The sequence below is a fragment of the Patiria miniata genome, unplaced genomic scaffold (genome assembly GCF_015706575.1).
Source record: "Patiria miniata isolate m_02_andy unplaced genomic scaffold, ASM1570657v1 HiC_scaffold_22, whole genome shotgun sequence".
Lineage (NCBI taxonomy): Eukaryota > Metazoa > Echinodermata > Asteroidea > Valvatida > Asterinidae > Patiria > Patiria miniata.
This window is the reverse complement of record NW_024037061.1, coordinates 5,080,089-5,098,044: the sequence shown is the minus strand read 5'-3', so window position 1 is coordinate 5,098,044 and position 17,956 is coordinate 5,080,089. Positions and strand designations below refer to the sequence as shown.

The window sequence follows — 17,956 nt, the reverse complement described above, 5'->3', positions numbered from 1 at the left end:
GCCCGACTATTCTGTGCAAAATATATGTGAGCCCAGAAAGGCCACATAAAGCCTATACTCGTTCGTAACCCCATCTAAAGCACGTTAAAATTGTGTATCAGCAGGATTCCAGTCGAACCAGTGAATTTGGCGGTTTTGAGACATCATCTTACATTGAAAAAAAAAACTGTTTAATTTTGCCGACGCGCATGGCTATGGCGACGCGCGGAGACCTTTTTTTTTTTTTTTTTTTTGGGCCTTACGCACAATCTTTCTGAGGGCTGCGCTGTCATTCTACAAAACCAGCGACATTGAACAGTTACTTACCATCACTGATGGAATAACTACCAACAATTAGAAGCATAGCCAGAACATAATTTAGCGTCACATAGTTTGAACGCCGACGCAGACACTATAAGACAAACTGAACATCACCAAACAGACAACTATGCATTACCAGGGCACAGTTTCCATGGTAAATGTCCTGGAGGCGGGGAGTTAGACATACCAGTGGCATTTGCTTTGCACAGCAGACACGAGCCAAGCAATATAAAAATAGTCAAATGGCTTCTGTTCCTAACCTTGCTGCAGAGATTCCTTTTAGGCAACCTCATGCGAGTATGAAAACTGCCAAGGGACGTCTCATACTTTACATTGCTCACACTCTCTTGTCCAGCTGCTTGATTCAGATGAAGAACTGACATGAACTTGTGACCAGACTTGTATAGACTCAAATACATCACTACTTGTCTGCTCTCTTTCTATTTTATTTAGATCCATTTTTGTTTATACTTTGAGTGAAGTGACTGTTATTGGGCAATGACACTGAAAACTAAATGTAGAAACTAAAACAAATCGTGAGTTATATAATAAGCTATAAATGATGGTGTATACTTTAGAAAGTAAGCAACTTATCCATTTCCCTACAGACACACAAGAAGGGAAAACAAGACGGCAGTAGCCAATCAGAGACAGTTTACTAGAAGTCAAGGCCAAAGCTTACACAAATAAAGCAATAATTCTGAATGGTCAAAAGAAAACCTCTGAGGCTCTTTACATGCTTGTATTGTCCAGGTAAATATATACCCTACAGGAAACTGCTTCAGGTTTTTTTATGATACACCGTAAGTAAAGCAGGATTTGTTTTCTTTTCTGACTGATGAATTGCTTGGATTGACTACCTTAAATACATTTGAGCCTACCTATTTATTATATCTGTCATGTTCTTATTTAAGTTTACTTGTGCAGTTGTCTGCCATTTTTACATCAATTAAATGTTTATAATGTGACTTAGATTACAGTGATGGCCTGTAGACCTAAATATTATTACTAAAGAAGACTGGACGTCCAGAAGAAGCAAGAAAGATGAAAAAACTGCTGGTATTGGAGACCATTCAGAGATGTGAGCATTGTTACAATTCATTTTATAAAACCAAGGAAGATTTTGAAAAAAAAAATTCAGCTTGTTTAAGAGGTTTTTAACTTAAGAATGATGATTTGCCTTCAAAGAAACACATTGAGGTACTCCTCTGCTCACATTATCTGAGTTAACTGATCATCGATCTTCTAGATACCATTGACCAAATAATGACCTCGGAGCAGTTTTTCATACAAAGCAGAGCTTTAGTTACGAAATTCATCATATCTGTGAAAAGATAATGGGGATAAAATAGCTATTAAGCAAACCTACATTGTTCTCTGGTCCATAATTGTGTACATTTAAAAATATTTATAGATGCATATTTACAAGTGGTTGATGCAAACAGAAGGCAACCAGACTTACAGGATCTTGAATTTATCAAAATTCGACCATTATCTGTCCGTGCATATTTATTTACATTTCACCTATCTCAAGGAAATCTCTGATAATTTATAAATTTATATAATTTATAAATCCACAAAAAAAATAAACTCAACATTTTGTGAACTCACATTGCAAATATTCAAGCTGATCTGTAGCGAAACTACAACAAACTAGGTTGAAGCTCTTACATGTCCCCGCTTGACTATAGAAGTAAATCCAATATTATTGACAAATCTGATTGGCCTTTTAATTTTGAAGTTTTAATTATTTTTACTCAACCTTGTGATAATGTTCTGATATGATATCTTCAAAAGGCCTTTCTGCATAGTCTTCGTCAACATCAAGCGAATGATAACTCACGCTGGTCATCGTGAGATGAATGTCGCTGCCTTGCCTGCCCAATGACTCGTGTCGATAGCACCAGCAACAGGCTTTAGCAATGCATGCTGCCATACTGCTACAGCACCCACGGCGCCACAGTGACTTCATCACAATCCAGAGAAGACTCACTGTATACAAGGAAACCCAAAATGGAACATTGTTACTGATTCTAATAGCCCCGTCCCAACTGTCAATCAAATAGTGCTCATTGACCAATTACATCATGAATCTTGGTCAGGTGATCACAGTTTCTGTCAAATTTGGTCTTAAGCACCGTGCAAATTGCACAAATGAACTGTCTACAACAATCCAGATGATTGATTTAGTAAATGCGTACCTATGACAAACACAATGATGCTGAAGTTCATCAGAACTAGGATAGCGGCAAGGACTTCGGTTCTCTCTGTGCCACCTCCAGCAGAAGACAGGAGCAAGGAAGCTGCCAGGAGATTCAGGAAGATGGTTGCAAGGGAACACATCTGTAGACGGTTATCGGTGGCATCTTTCATCGGTCTCACATATGCATGTAGGAGCAGGAACCCAACAGATATGGCGATGGTTGCAAACATGGTGAAGTGATCATCTGGGCCGTACAGCAGCACAAACAGCGTTTGAATTATCTTGCGAGAGAGCTCAACAATTTCCCAATACCAGAACTCTGCTTTGTAGTTTCCACTGAGGAAACTTTTCCAGCTGATCTCCGCCTGACTTTGCTGTATGGGATTTAGGAGGTTGATGCCTGATTGATTAAGTGAGGAATCATCTTCATTTCTTGGTGGCATAGTTGGATCATTAATGCTGCAGTAACTCGGATCATCTACTGCCGATTCAAGCAAAGGCTGCTCCTCCGAATTCTTCATCTTGTCTTGTCTGTTGCTTCTCCACAGAAGTACAAACAGCAAGGACGGAAAGCCAACAACATAACAGAGAGAAACTTCAGCAGCATGGTTGAAATGAACATGCTGCTCGTCTTGACAGTCGATAGAGTAATCGGATCGAAGTCTCGTAGCATTGTATGTCTCGTTCTCATCTAGATAGAACAGGTCGCAGCCAGAAGGCAAGAGGGTGAAGATAACACCGGACAAGCCAGGATATGACACAAAGAGAAGCATGACAACAAACAGGTAACATTTCTGCCTTGTAGTTGACAAAGCCTTGACACGCTTTTCAACAGTGTATTTCTTGACCGCCAAGTAGCACTTAGAGACCCAATAGAAACATATTGCTGCCAACACAACGAACGCAATTAAGCTCATCCCAAACAAATACTCAATGTACACATTGCGGTAGGTGAAGTCTGGAAAGTAGCAGCGAGGACTGATAACCAGTTGGACAATATTCATCTCCAGTAGTCTCAAAAATGACCCAAACTTGGTCAGAATATTCGGCCAGGGAATCTCGTCAAGGGTAGAGAATATCTCGCCCATTACCTGATAGAAACCCAGCAAGATTTTCCCCCTAGCAAAGATCACATCAATGGCTGACCGTCCTTTTCTCTGGTTTCTCCGCACATCCCAAGCGATGACGAGTATTACCACGGCCAACACGACCAGCAACAGAACGACTTCAAGTAAGAACCACCACCACTTTGGGCAAACATTACAGCTATCAAACCACGCGTAGTACCCCATACTGCATTCAGAGCAAAGCCAACCTTCATAACCAACCTCACAAGTGGCATTGATACCATCACCTTCATTCAAGCAGGACTCCTTACGTGGACACGGATGTACCTTAGGCAACACTCCCCTAAAATGCTGCGTGGTACTATTGTAAGAATCGTTTCTGCTCCTCATGTTTACAACAAACCGCCGATATGCTTTGTAGTTGTCGTTTGAGCCCCAGTTCCAAGTCCACCAGAATCCAGGTAAGAGGTGTTGATACTCCCCTGAACAGTTAAGACCTTCGTCTGGGCAACGATAACACTCACCAAACCGATCTTTACGGTAATACTTATCAAGACATGAGCATGCGCGGAACCCTGCATGGAGACTTTTATTGGTACCTGTAGGACACACCGTGCAATCTGCAGGGCTGATACCAGGGTGAGCAGCTGGGGTGACGTAGGTTCCATTGTTGCACTTTTGACAGTTGATGGGCTGCGATTTGTCCGCTACTTGTCCAGTCTTGATTTGGTAAAAACCTCCTACGATTCAAAGAAAATGCTTCCATTAAAGCTGGTAACTGAAGAAAAAAAATCAATGTCATTCGACACTTGCCTTCGACTTCACGGTTTGTAACAATCAACCATGGGAACGATCTTGCCGCGCCATATGTTGGTTTCCAGTGCAGCCCATTAAGTCGAGACTGCGCGTTAATTTGAGGCCGACGTGTATTTTGACAACCCCATTGGTGGAAGAAAAAGAAACAGCGAGTGCGCACATGGTGCGCATGGACATCATGCGCGCGGATTGCCTGCGCTCGAGCATGGTGCGACCATAGAGCTATATTACATTTAATATAGCTCTATGGTGCCACCTCGTATACCTTTATTTAAGCTGATATTAGATGACACGAACTTTTAAAGAGGAGTTCACAGATACAATATGCTCTTAGCGAATGAAACCTACATTGATAGTACCTGGTGGGCATGCTTTACACACACTATTCTGCGGATCTCCATAATACCCCTGTGCACAGGGCACACATCGCCACGGAAGAACTTTGAAGCCAGTTTTTGAGCAGGTGAATCCAGATTCATTAAAGAGTCCTGCCATTTTCTTCGATACAAGTATCGGTAGGGCGAACCCATCACCAACCAACTCACTGGAATTCGAAGGTACAAAAGTAAAACAAATTCAACGGTAGGCATGTACGTTATCTGTTAACGGTACTATGTGCCAATGCAAAATGAGAGGTGCGTTTAAAACAAGTTCTTTATTCTGTCATTGCGGCTACTTAATCAAAAATCAACAAGTCACAGTTACACCATGAGAATCGTGAAAGATCCTTACATTTTCAGGTCAGTCCGGTTTGTGGCAGGCGCAAACTGAATGGTATTATCAACAGCCCTGGGAATAAAAGAACAGAATGAAATGGTACTATGTTCTAAACAACTCTAAGTAACAGTTGTTGGGCAAAGTCTGTACATGTATAAACTTTATTCATTTATTTATTTATAGTTTTATTTAGTTAAAAACTGCTGTTACTGAGGGCCCTGTAAAAAAATGATAAGAATAAAATGAAATAAAAATAATAAACATGATGTAAAATCACTTAGAACATTAAGTAAAAACTAGAATGAGGAAACAAAAATGCAAATATGTAAAATACAGGGGTGTGAATACAAAAACAAGAACATATATTACGATACACTTATAAACACGAACAAAATACAGCACGGAAATTTATTTAATTTAACAAAATGAAAACAAAGCATATTTTAAATTAATATTACGAAATTAAGAATTAAAAAAAAAGTAAAAGCTTGCAGAAAAAATCTACCAATTAAAAAACAAAGACTTCAAGACAAAAAAACAAAAAAAAATCAAAACAAAAAAACCAAACAAAATCCAAACAAATACGTAAAAGGGTAAAGCATAAAGAGCAATTACTAATAATTTCGATTTTGGCGGCGCGGTAATTCAAAAAGAGATATATAAAAAGTAAACTGTAACTTACACATAGGCGTTGGAACCCAAATCTTGCCAAACGACATCGGAAATAGTTGTCAAATGACTGTTATACAACGATCTGGGAAAAATCGGAATAGCATTAAAGCATCTAGCTTCCTACGATATGACACAAGTGAGGGAACTTCACGAATCAATCCATACTTGACCAAGAGTGTGTTATCACACCTGGAAAATTAGCGAAATGTACATTCCTGCCTTAAAGTTAAAAATGAAATAATTAATCGAATAGTAAGTGATTGGGACCAGCGAATAAAATGCTAATCTACAAACCAGGACTTCACAATGATATCGCAATCTTCTGCCGTATAAATTAAAGTTTGTTCCTGCACTATTTTTTCATGGTATTATTTTGAGGGGCCCGTATCTACGCAGAAACCAAAAGTGCATGCTATGGAAAAACAACTGGTGGAATACATGTATGTATGATGGTGGTGTACATGTATTCATAAATGGTGGTGCACATGTATTCCTAAGATGGTACGCATATACTTGGCTCTTTTCAAGGAAGCAAACAAATTAGAAAAAATGTGATGATGAATGTACTTACACCTGTTTGATTGTGTTATTGACGGTGGCAAATGGCCTCTCTCCAATCGATGAAAGATTGTTTTGGAACATGTATCTAACATACAAATTGAAAATAAAGAATATTGTTCTAAGTTTGCAAGCAGTAGCCCAAGTTGTTACCGTATCTCGATCGAGCATTAAGAATGTTGTGGACATGAATGGATTTGCAGATCCAGTAGGCCCCGCCCACTTTGCACGTGGGCAACGTCGCTTGCGTCTCCAGTGCCTGTTTGCAATGTCCATGCCAAACTGCATGTTTCGGACGCTCGCGTTATGTAATTTAAGTGCACGCAATGTCGTATATCGTAGGCGTGATTGGTCAACGTTTCATTACGGTGCTAAACGCCATGGATCGAAGTGGTTACGTCATGCGCCGCCGAGGTCGCGCGTTGCCTGGGTAATGGGTCTAAACCACAGACATATAAACGCATAGACCGCCAGTCGTGCGCGTAAAACCGTGATTCGAAAAAGTATGGGCAAAACGCTTGTTGACATGACGCATATCCGCTCAACGCGCGTTCAATGCAGATACGCGCTTAGGACACTACATACATTTACATACAAAGCATGTTTTTTTTAGCTAAAAAAGTGTTGTTTTTTTACAATCGAAAAATAAGTTCATAGAATTTTTGTAATGGAATAGTTTGGGTGTGTGTAAAATCCCTATACCGAGGGGTGAATTTGCTCATAGTTTGGTATTTTAGTCGGGCGCTGCGACATCACGGAATGCGCGTGTAGTTTCGAATGGGACCTGGCGGTCTATGCGTGTATATGTCTGTGGTCTAAACACACATTGCTGATACCGAACACTATGGAAGATGACCCCGCTTGATGTCACACTTGTACGGCGTATAGGATCACTAAACGAGTGATTGTTGATGCATGTACATGTACTTACAAATTCGTAAGCTGCGTGTTGTAAAAAAGCCAGTCTTGTATCTCAGTGACAGGATTGTCAAATGCGAATCTATAGAAATATAACAAGAATTGCAGTTTAGTTGCTTGTAAACAGTGTATTTTGTAAATGTTAGGCCCCTAATGATGGGACCAGTGGCGTATCCATTGATGTGTGTGAAATTTTGCCTTTTTTCCTCTCTTTTTTTCCCAGACACTTGCCCTCCAAAAATAAAAATGGGGGGGGGGGGGGGCTGTTTCCCTTCTTCCACATGGGGGCGCTCTTCAAAACTGACCATTTTATGCATACTGCAAACATAATTATGCCGCTTTTCACGGCGCATTGTAATGGTTTTGGAGCTTGGTTTTCTTTCTGGTTTTTCATGTCAAAAAAATATATATAATCTAAAATATCTTTCACAAAAATTAAAGTGCCCCCTCCCCTCTGGATACGTCACTGGATGGGACACTGGCGGGCAATTAAACCCTTTGTCTCTACACGAGGGCATAATGAACCATTGTTATGAGAAACCCAACTTGATTTTCGCAAAGGAAACTTTGCAAGGGCCACCAGGACTCGATTTTGTTTTCGTAGGCTTGAGAGGCAATAACATGAATAGTTCAGTAGTTTTTCGATGGGAAAATTATGTTAATTTATAAGAAAACAATGACACGTCATCGTTATCTTATAAACACGTCAAATCCACCGATGTCCATTTATCTCTGCTGTGTTTCTTTTCCAATTTATGGTTGGGATAATTATAATTTTATTTTAATCGTAAAAAGGTCCAAGAACCATGTTTCTTGCAGTGATTCTGTCGAAACTACTGAATTATTCATGAATGGCTTCACCCACCCATGGAAAAAAAATATGAGGCCCAAGCGATTTGTTCCCTCTGGCAGGATCAACAGAGGGCGCCCTCTCCTCATGCATATAATTCTCGCAGCCGGTCTTGTGACTTGTGAGCAGCCAATATCTCAACAATGATTTAAACTTTGAATTTAAAACTGATAACAAATAAAAAGGACAAGAACTCACAGAAATTCCAGAGAGTGAAGATCCTTGAACATCTCTCTGTTGAAGACCCTGATTTGATTGCGTTGGATAAAGAGTCTCCTTAGCTTGGTCTGATTGCGAAATAAGCCATCAGGGATGGATGGGAGACGATTGGAGCTAATGTCACTTCAAAATGTGAAAATTGAAAAATGGGAAAGTCAAACCTTTGCACAATTCAAACCAAACTTCAAATGGTCAAGTGAGTCATCAATGTAGGTCAGACATAGTGAAGATGCACTGTTTTCTTCAGATTTTTTTTTCAGAGGGATAGGGGGTGGGTTTAGAATTGTGATAAATGCACCCGATTATTATCACAAATGGAAAAAAAAACCTTAAGCGTTAGGAAAGGACTACTTGAATCTTGGCTGTGCATAAAAAATACTATACCATACAAGTGCCAAATCTCAAATTGGGTCATTTATTTGGACTGTTACATGTACTGCACCAAAAATGAAACAGTTTAGCTACTTAAGTGGAATTTTGAGCCCACCCCGCTCCACTCAGGCGTTGTTGGTTATTCTATCAAACAAAAAACACAGAGTCTAAAACAGTCTCTCACCTCTTTTTTCAAAGGACGGAATTCTTTTCTTTGAATTGTGGCCGAAAAAGAAAAACACTCATCTGTGTTGCTAAAAGATTGACTTGTGTTTAAGTGTGGTGATTGAGACAATAAAACATAGTCTGTCAAAACTCTTACAGCATGTCGGTTAATGTTGCGTTGACTAGCAGATTCTCTGGTAGAAAAACTAGGTCGTTATCCGCTAAAAACCTGCAGGGTATATATGGAAATGGATGACCCTCTATTTATTACATGTTGGTGATAGTCTTTTTAAAAGAAGCGTTATTAAATAATGTCTTCATGTCTGATCTGTTATGATAACGAATCTCGTTGGATTGATTGTTTAATATGCCCAGGTCCTCCAGTGAACGAAGACCACAAGGTCCTTTATGAATAAAACAAAATGTTGCCTCCTTTTTTTAAATGAATGATCGATGACAGTTTGTTTTCTTTCTTTAATATACTTAGCGTCATTACGACATATCGTCGCGTCAGTGCAACGAGGTCGTAACTCGCGTATCGCGACGTCCATTTGACTTTGCGTGTACATCCGGGTTGTTTCAAGCGAGATACGACCTTGTTGCACGGAAACGGCGATATGCAAACATGAATAAGAAGAAGTGTACTGCACTTACAACTCCATGATTTCAGTTGTCGGTTCAAACAAACCCTCTGGTAGAGTCATTAGGTGATTGCTGTGCATTTCCCTAATACAGTTTGACAGAGATGTGAAATGAGGAGTTTCAATATTGAAGCTACTAACAGTGCATCTCTGTAGTTGTCTAATATTGAAACCATTGAATCCAAATGCCTAATGTTATAACACTGCCTTCGTAAACTTGGAAAAAAAAAATTGTTTTATGTTGTATGTAATATGTTTATGATAAAGTTTACTCACAACTTGTTGAACTTCTTAACACCATTAAAAGCTCCAATGGCAACTCGGCTTACTGCGTTACCAGCAAAAGAACTGAAGAGCATGTGAGACAAAACAAGCACATTATTTAAACAATTAAATTGTTATCGGATAAGTGAATTGGAAGTTATAACTTAAAACCGTCTTTTCAAATGTTGTGATACTCTGGCTCAAAGACCTATAGAAAAAGCCACCAAAAACTTCCCTAAAATTAAGGTTGTTTTTCACAACTAGCGTTCTCGCGACATCCCGCTAGCTGGTCAGTGCGCCCTCGTATTTTTTTGAGAAGGGGTTTATTATACAGACAGGTTTGGAAATGCATATACATTTTGGAGTGTTTTCAAAGAGACAATGTTGTAATATTTAACTACTTAAAGTCTCAAATAAAGTTTTAGAGAGTTGCTGTATTATTTAACTATGCAAAGTCTGAAAGAAATAAATGTGCCATAAAAGCCAAACGAAACAAATTCATAATTTTTTTTAGAGGACAGTGAAATCGGGGCACAAAATGTATACCAGAATAATGACTTTCATACAATAACCAAGCCTCTCCGTTAACCATTTCATTATGTGCTTGCCTTTTACAACAATCGTGACACACAGACAGACAGACAGACAGACAGACAGACAGACATCAGACAGACAGACAGACAGACCGACAGACATCAGGCAGCATAGGATATTTTAAATTGGGATGACCCAACTTGTAGGTCATGATATTTTGATAGTAATACTCACAATGTTTGGATTTCTTTCCTATGCTGTTTGTTCGAAGGATCCACAAACAAACTAGTTGGAATCTCGGGAATTCTATTGACCTCTAGCGTTCTGCAAAACAATGACAATTGAGGACACATTTTGAGCAATACTATTTTCGCGGCCGTTCTGAGACACTGCTCTGCGGTCATTGTAGACCTACGTGCAGCCGCATAGATCCTACGTTCCATCAGAATATCTGCTACTTTTGCGTCTTTTCATCTCAGAGGTTGGTAAAACCCGTAGTTTTCCAGGTCTAGTTTTAATAATGTCCATGTACATGCACGTGTGTACATGCACATCATGCACAGTTAGTCTGTACACAGCTCAGACGTATACGTACATGTACGTATGCTTGTTATGTGTGATGTTTAATGTTATTCATAATAATACTCTATTTTCGACGTGTCACACCCCAAAACACGTATACCAACTTTAAAGGCAAAATGTGTGCATATAAGCCAATTGTCAGGGTTATCTGTGCTATCCGATTCAAACAATAACCTTTTATACCTTCAATATTTACTCATAATTTTTTTCGATTGTTTTCAGTTAATTCTAAAAATTATATTATAGAGCGAACATTTTAGCATTTTTTTTGCGTTTGTAATGTTCGGCAGGGAACGACCATAATGACCATCGTTCTTCAGAGACTTTTCTTCTTAGAGTAATTATTCAGACTAACATGCATACTCACATCCAGCTGAGCTTGGGGACAATACCAAAGGTGTGTGCCCTTAACAGTTGCAAATCGTTGCTTCGTATCCATCTGTAATGCCAAACGCGTGAATAATACGTAACTTTGTACACGGGTTGGCAAAAATGTAAGGTTATTGTCGTTAAAATAAAGAATAGATGTAGTTCTCAATGTTTCAAACCATATCATTGGATTGTAGAAAATACAAAATTACCAACAAAAGCTATCAAAGACTTAAAAAATACATCCTTTGTGCAATTTTGGCTAAATATATTTTGGCTAATAAAATCGGGTGGCGCAACGCTCACGTATATCACGTGCAGGTCACATCTGTTCGGCATAATTATGCGGTGCGCGTGTTTTGGAACCTATGGGCTCCGTGCGCCAACTAAGAGGGCGCCCTTTTACCTAGCAACGACGTTCCATGGGCGGGACATTTAGCTGGTTGACGCGCATCGTTCCTTGTGTGTGACGCACGTACACCAGGGATTTGTACTAGGACACACAGTGGTACGTACGGCCCCGCGTCGCGGCAAAATTGCAGTCAGGCAAGATGGCGTCGGTCGGTCACCCCCAACTGTACTTTTTTTGGCAGTGAGGAGGTACTTGTGAACGGAGCGGAAAAGTCAAATGGCACATAAATTATATGCCACTTGCCGCATGCATTTGCGAGCATACCACACACTAGATAAGCAACGCTATTCCGCGCACTGAGCCCGTAGTCCACCGTGCGTTCAGTGTTTCTTACAATTCTTGTATCTGTAGTCCTTCAAAAGTATCCGGGCCGAGTTCCTTCAAATGATTTCCTGAAATTTTCCTACGAAAACAAGGAAAGAAAAGAAACAGGAACTCGAATTTTAATGTAGGGCATGTAACGTCATGTGAAACGGCAAATTATAGCAAAATACAAACCTGATGCTGACGTAGCCAACCCAAATACTCGTTAGAATCCATGCCTGCAATATCATAACTTGTTTCTTTTGTATTACATGTACTCGTTGCTTGAACACAGTGACAGTTACAGAACGAAACAAAACAACAAAAAAACTTACAAGGTCTCGATGAACTTCGGGCCAGTCAATTCCTTGGCTGATATGGTTGATATCTTGTTTCTCTCCAGGGATCTGATTGAACCAAAACATTCCAGTGAACAATATAGCTCTGTTTCACAGCCTATCTTCAAATTGCAGATGTTTCACTTTCATATCATTATGCATTCATTCATTAATTCAACGTAAAGATATTCTGGTCCAATTCACGTTCCTCAACTCTATCTTTGCTTTGGACCCAGTCATTGTGCAATACGCCATGGATTTGAGCGCGTGATCGAGGGTTGTATAGGAAGACGCCCTCAATCGCCCACACACCCACGGCCTATTTACATCGCCTTAAGCTGTCATTTAAACCAACCCCTGGACAGGATCTTTTGCAGTATTCAAAAACCTCCACCTACATCGATTATGAGAGATTCATATTGCCCTTGTAATAATAGTTCTCTGTTCATATCATTGGATTTAAGACTAATTCGTTACGGCCAAAACAAAAAAAAACATGTTTAGCGTCCCCGCCCACTTCCTTTTTCGAGGCCGCCTCATTTTTTTTTAAACACGAAAACTGATAAATTTTAAACAGTGACATCATTTGCGCGTCTTTGTCTGTTCCTGTTGCATCTAGCCCATATAAAGCTGGTATGTCATACTTGAGTCAAAGTGGTGGCCATTTAAACAAGAAGAAGCTGTCGGCGATCTTGAAAAAAAAGCCCGGTCGGGCGGCCATTTTGAAAGAAAAAACAAAGGGGCCTCCTCCTTCCTTTTTTTTCAAAAAGCAGGACGCTAAACATGTTTTTCATTTTTACTTGGCCTCAACTGTCATTTTTTTTCTCTTCTGAATGTTCGTTTTTTGTGTAATTGTTTGAAGGTTGGCCTTTAAAGTCAAACCAACTACGAATTAGCCAAGCACGTCATACAGTTCCAAAATGAGGTCAAAGGATGAAATATCCATGATGTCAACAGGTTCTCCCACGATAAAAAAACTTCGCTTAAAGGTTTTCTCTAGTTTGTTTTGCGATATTTGTTTTTGAAAAAAAAAAACATATTCGTTTTATACTCACAAATGTTGAAGGTTGGTGCAACTCTTGAATGCGTCCGCTCCTATACTAGTCAAATCATTCGAGTTTAAATACCTGTAAAAAAGGTTTTTTTGTCATGAGGATGCGTTCCCCTAGCTTGTTTTCGACTTCCGTCTCGAAAATAGATTCCTTTTGTAAATTGATTTTTTTTTTTCTGGCCATAATGTTATTCACTTTTTAATGAGACATCGACCGAAACTAATCGGCCCATGTTTAGATATTGAATTATTTGTTTGCATGTTGACATTATTGGCTGCCAGTCAGTAATTCCGTTGTGGCGCGGTAGGCTGGTTACCGGCCAACAATTAGAATAAAGATAAAGACCGGGAGCCAGTTTGCTAGCAAAGCGGATCTGTTTTGCGTCCAGAGGGTTCCAAAAGGATAATAAACAATAGTGGTTTTGGTGTTAATATAAACATACAGCTCAAAATGTATTAATAGAAAAATATGATATTTAATCGAAAAGCACGGGAACGTAACTTTCAGTTGGGAATGAATCGTATGTCGTTTGATTAAATAATGTCAAATTTGTGTAAAATCATTTTCATATTCATGAACTAAATATTCAACATTCATGTTTCTGCATTTTCAAAGGTTTCAATGCAATTTTACACTCAAAAGTTTTGTGCTTAGTAATAATCATTAAGTTTGTGAATTGGAACTTTGTCGGTGCTGAAACAAACTAGTATAAGACAAACCGGGGTCCCCCCGATGTCAACTGTGCGCTCCCACTAACTGCTGTCTCGCCCCTTTAGCAACGGTGAACCCATTTTTTGTTTGTTTTTTACTCGACCCAACTTGAGTCCTGGCCCAACGGGTAACTCACTTGACTCGAGTCTCTGATGAAACTGCGGCTAAATTTATATTTTGCTTTCCAAAATATGTGTAGATATATTCCTTGGCCCAAATCATAAACAGTTTCTTATGCTGGATTTGGTATGGACGTTGTCGGCGTAAAACGTATTCCAGACCCGAAGTCAAGCCAGAGATAAAACCGAAGTTTCACTTCTTTGTAACTGTTACGTAGGTCTTTGGTAGAAACATCAAGCAGAAGCTTTCTAGTGCAGGGGCGAAGCAAGGTCATTTTTAGGGGGGGGGGGGGGGGAGGGGGGGGGGGGGGGGTACCCATCTAATAATGGGGGTGCTGTTCAAAACCGACGAGTTTGCACACTGACGGACAATATATGGCGGTTTTTTTTTTCACGGCAATACGTGCGCAAAAGGGCGCTTGTTCACAACAAAGGCATTTGTTGACAAAAAGAAGGGCACTCAAAAGAAGGGCACAAATATTGGGGGTAAGCGCTGGGGGAAATAGGGGTCATATCAATGGAGAAGGGCAGGTAGTCTTTACAAAATATTATTACTAACATATTTTTTTTTTTTTTTTTTGGGGGGGGGAAATCCCTTAACCCCCCCCCCCCCCACCACCACCACCTCCATCCCCTCTGGACTCCCATATATTTTGCACTAAATGTAGTCTGGTACCGGCCGACATTTGAAGGGAAAAAAAGAAAAGAAAAAAAGAAAAAAATCGTCGCCGCACAACTTTTGGGGCAAGCTCAAAACCAGAAACCGGAGATTTGTTTTATTTGGCCTAATAAGCAAACTAGACAGGGAGGATTTATTTTGTTAGGAGTGGACGTTGTAATTCACACTGAACGTTAATACACTTAAGTCAAAACACAAAGAAGACGATTTTCCATGCGGTATCGAATCGGGATACCGGACGCAAGTTTTCCACCCATGGGTTACTATTGGAAACGAGGTTTTAAAGTAAAATAAGTCCAGGGACGAGTTTGGTATAAGACTTAAAATTTCACAAAGTGGCATTTTCATTATCGCCTAAAATAACAATTGTTCGGACTTACAAATGCATCAACTTGGTACATCTTGCAAAGGTGTTTTTACCGATCGCTCTTATTCTGTTGTCTTCGAAATCCCTAGAACAGAAAATTGGAAATCTAAATTAATTCTTTGCGTAAATCGTCAAGGCGGTTTAGCAATGACAAATTCCCCTGCGGCAGCACCATGTTGTTATAAAACAACACATCGTGCATCAGCATTTGCACATTTTACAACATCATAAAACCATACACTTTCAGTCTATAGTTTCTGAAATGTATGGCATTAATTTGTGGCAGTCAAATATTACAGTTACAGTGATTTAATCCTAAGATCAACGCGTGTGCTTTACCTAATCATTTGGCAAACTGATTCTCTTAAGGAATTCAGATATTTTAAAAGTCGGAGCGTAGGGAAATTGCTACTTAATCAAAATAGAGTACAACATGAGTCAATTTCAGTTATTTGAATATAACAATCATTGAAAAATAGCAATTATTATTGACTCACGCTGCTAGCAGCTTGACTCCGTTTTTCATGACCAAGTCGATGTCTTGCAGTCGATTTCCACTAGCGTATCTACAAGCCAACGATGAAAGAATTCCCATTGCTATTGTCATTTCAGAAAAGCACATTAACTTGAAAAGGTTTACCCTAACAAATTATAGGTGTTTTGATAGGAATGAGTGCGAGTGCCCAATAAGGTGTGGTCGTGTTGCAAGAAGTATTGCATGAAAGTCTTGCATGAACTTGTCCACAATGATCCCTGCCAGATCTGAAGAATGCGACGCCGATGGCAATATGTAGAATCTTCTGTCAATGCTTAAAAGTGTCAGTGATTTACAAAGATTTTACCCAGAGGCAGTTTAATATTTAATGTTATATAGTACATTTACTTACAAAGTCATTAAAGACTCAGGAATTTCGAAAGGCTTGTCAATGTTGTTGCTGGTCAAATTGCTGCATTAGAAAAAAACAGTAGATACAGGTTTTAAGAAACGGTGATTTAAGAGTTTTGCCTCGAACAATCGCGAGATTTGTTCATTGCCTTTTCCTGGCAATACAACAGTTCTAATGTATCACTTTTGAATGAGATATTGAACAAAAACAAATCCATCGACGTTCGGTTATTAAATCATTTCTTTACAAGGTTCGAATTATTGGTTGCCAGACAAGAATTTGGCTCTTATACTAAGGCCAAAAAAAAATAGTTCTGCTTCCGGTTACCCAACCGACCTTTTTTTTTAGGCTGCGACCCTAAACATTTTATCACCAATTCAAAGAAGAAAAAAAATGATTGAATAAATAAAAAAAAATGTTGTCTTTTCTGTCTTCACAAAATACCTCTCAACAACCCTTTTGCGTCCAAAAAATGCTAATATTTATTTGTTTTCTTACTTATATTCGCTATTTTTTCAAAAGAAACCTCCGTTATTTTTACAAATTCGCTTTGCGATGTAACTACTTTGCAATTCGATGTCACGTTGACAATAGTATAATCAAATGCATAACGTAAACCCAGCTCAATGCGGCGACTACTAGTTCCCGCCGCGCCAATTTAGAAGACATGGTGAAAATGCGGTAACTAGTCTGTGCACGGCTATGCGATCGATAGCGCTAGCATGGCTCTGCATTGCAGGCACGTGCACTGTCAACTGGTCGGATCCGACATTGTAAAAATGCCAAGAAAACACCGAAGGAGAAAGAACATTTTTGCAAGTTAATTCACAGAATTGATCTAGGTTGTTTGTGTATGTATTTGCCGTGTTCCAAATTTTCGACCTTAATTGAACGAGGTGCGTTGGCCGCGGGCCACACATGCACAGTGCATCACACACTTTGGAGTTTTGGCCAGCTTCCCGTCTTGACTAGCGTTGTGCATATGATGCGAACGACCTGAATTTTCAATATTTTTTTTTTTTTTCAGAATTATCGAACGTAACTATATTGGCAATAATTAAGGTTGGTTGTATTCACATTTTGTTGCCATTTTGTGTATAGCTTTCGTAGTGCAATGGAAATAATTCAGGCTAAAACTTCGCATATAATTGAATACCACATTCAATCTGCATAACAAAAATTGGCAAAAAACAAATGTTTTCCGACCGACCGACCCTATTTTTGAAAGGCATGTAATCGGAAGCAGAACTATTGTTTTTCGGCCTCAGCTGAGAACAAGGCACAATCAATACGAAATACGAGTTTTTGTAGATATCCTGTTTCTACTAAGACATTTCTTTACTAGATAATAATATTTGCACAAGAGGGCGTTGCTTGATTACACAATATGGCATGTCTGTACTCGAATAAATTATGCAATTTTTGCAAAATTAATATACTTACAGCAAAATAAGGTAAGGGAGGTCCAATAAGCCATTCTTAGGTATCCTCTGCAAGACATTCCCTGCGAGGTTTCTGAAATTGAGTATTGTGCATACAGGGCTTAACTATAGGCCTATATTATCGTAGATTGTAGCTTTTATATTTTACGTTTAAAGCCCAGTATTGATGATGAGTCAAGTTCCAGGGAAATACAAGAGAAATGGTGCAGGCGTATCTGAATTAATAATTTGTCCTACGCACGATTGTATCAATAATTTTTAAGTACCTAAGACAGTTTACCCTTTCCTATTGGTGAAGAGCCCGTCACGTGACTGGTCGTAAACAGATGATAAAGACCGGCTGGCTGGTCTGAATCACTTTCCCAGTGTCACATGAAATTTGGACTCCTGTGAAATCAG

General features: G+C 39.3%; 1 protein-coding gene across 1 annotated transcript; it reads right to left on the bottom strand.

The window, feature by feature from the left end:
- Nucleotides 1-1,054: 1,054 nt before the first annotated feature.
- LOC119730654 lies at nucleotides 1,055-17,631 on the bottom strand. Its single transcript, XM_038203643.1, has 20 exons — nucleotides 17,559-17,631; nucleotides 16,116-16,175; nucleotides 15,726-15,794; nucleotides 15,242-15,313; nucleotides 13,356-13,427; nucleotides 12,298-12,369; nucleotides 11,994-12,062; nucleotides 11,246-11,317; nucleotides 10,531-10,620; nucleotides 9,775-9,846; nucleotides 9,512-9,583; nucleotides 9,015-9,086; nucleotides 8,300-8,443; nucleotides 7,265-7,333; nucleotides 6,347-6,421; nucleotides 5,786-5,857; nucleotides 5,119-5,175; nucleotides 4,746-4,930; nucleotides 2,502-4,310; nucleotides 1,055-2,292 (listed from the first exon to the last, which is right to left on the bottom strand). Exons 2-20 carry the CDS (start codon nucleotides 16,121-16,123, stop codon nucleotides 2,054-2,056), a joined length of 3,390 nt encoding a protein of 1,129 aa, XP_038059571.1. The 5' UTR covers nucleotides 16,124-16,175; nucleotides 17,559-17,631; the 3' UTR covers nucleotides 1,055-2,053.
- Nucleotides 17,632-17,956: the final 325 nt, after the last annotated feature.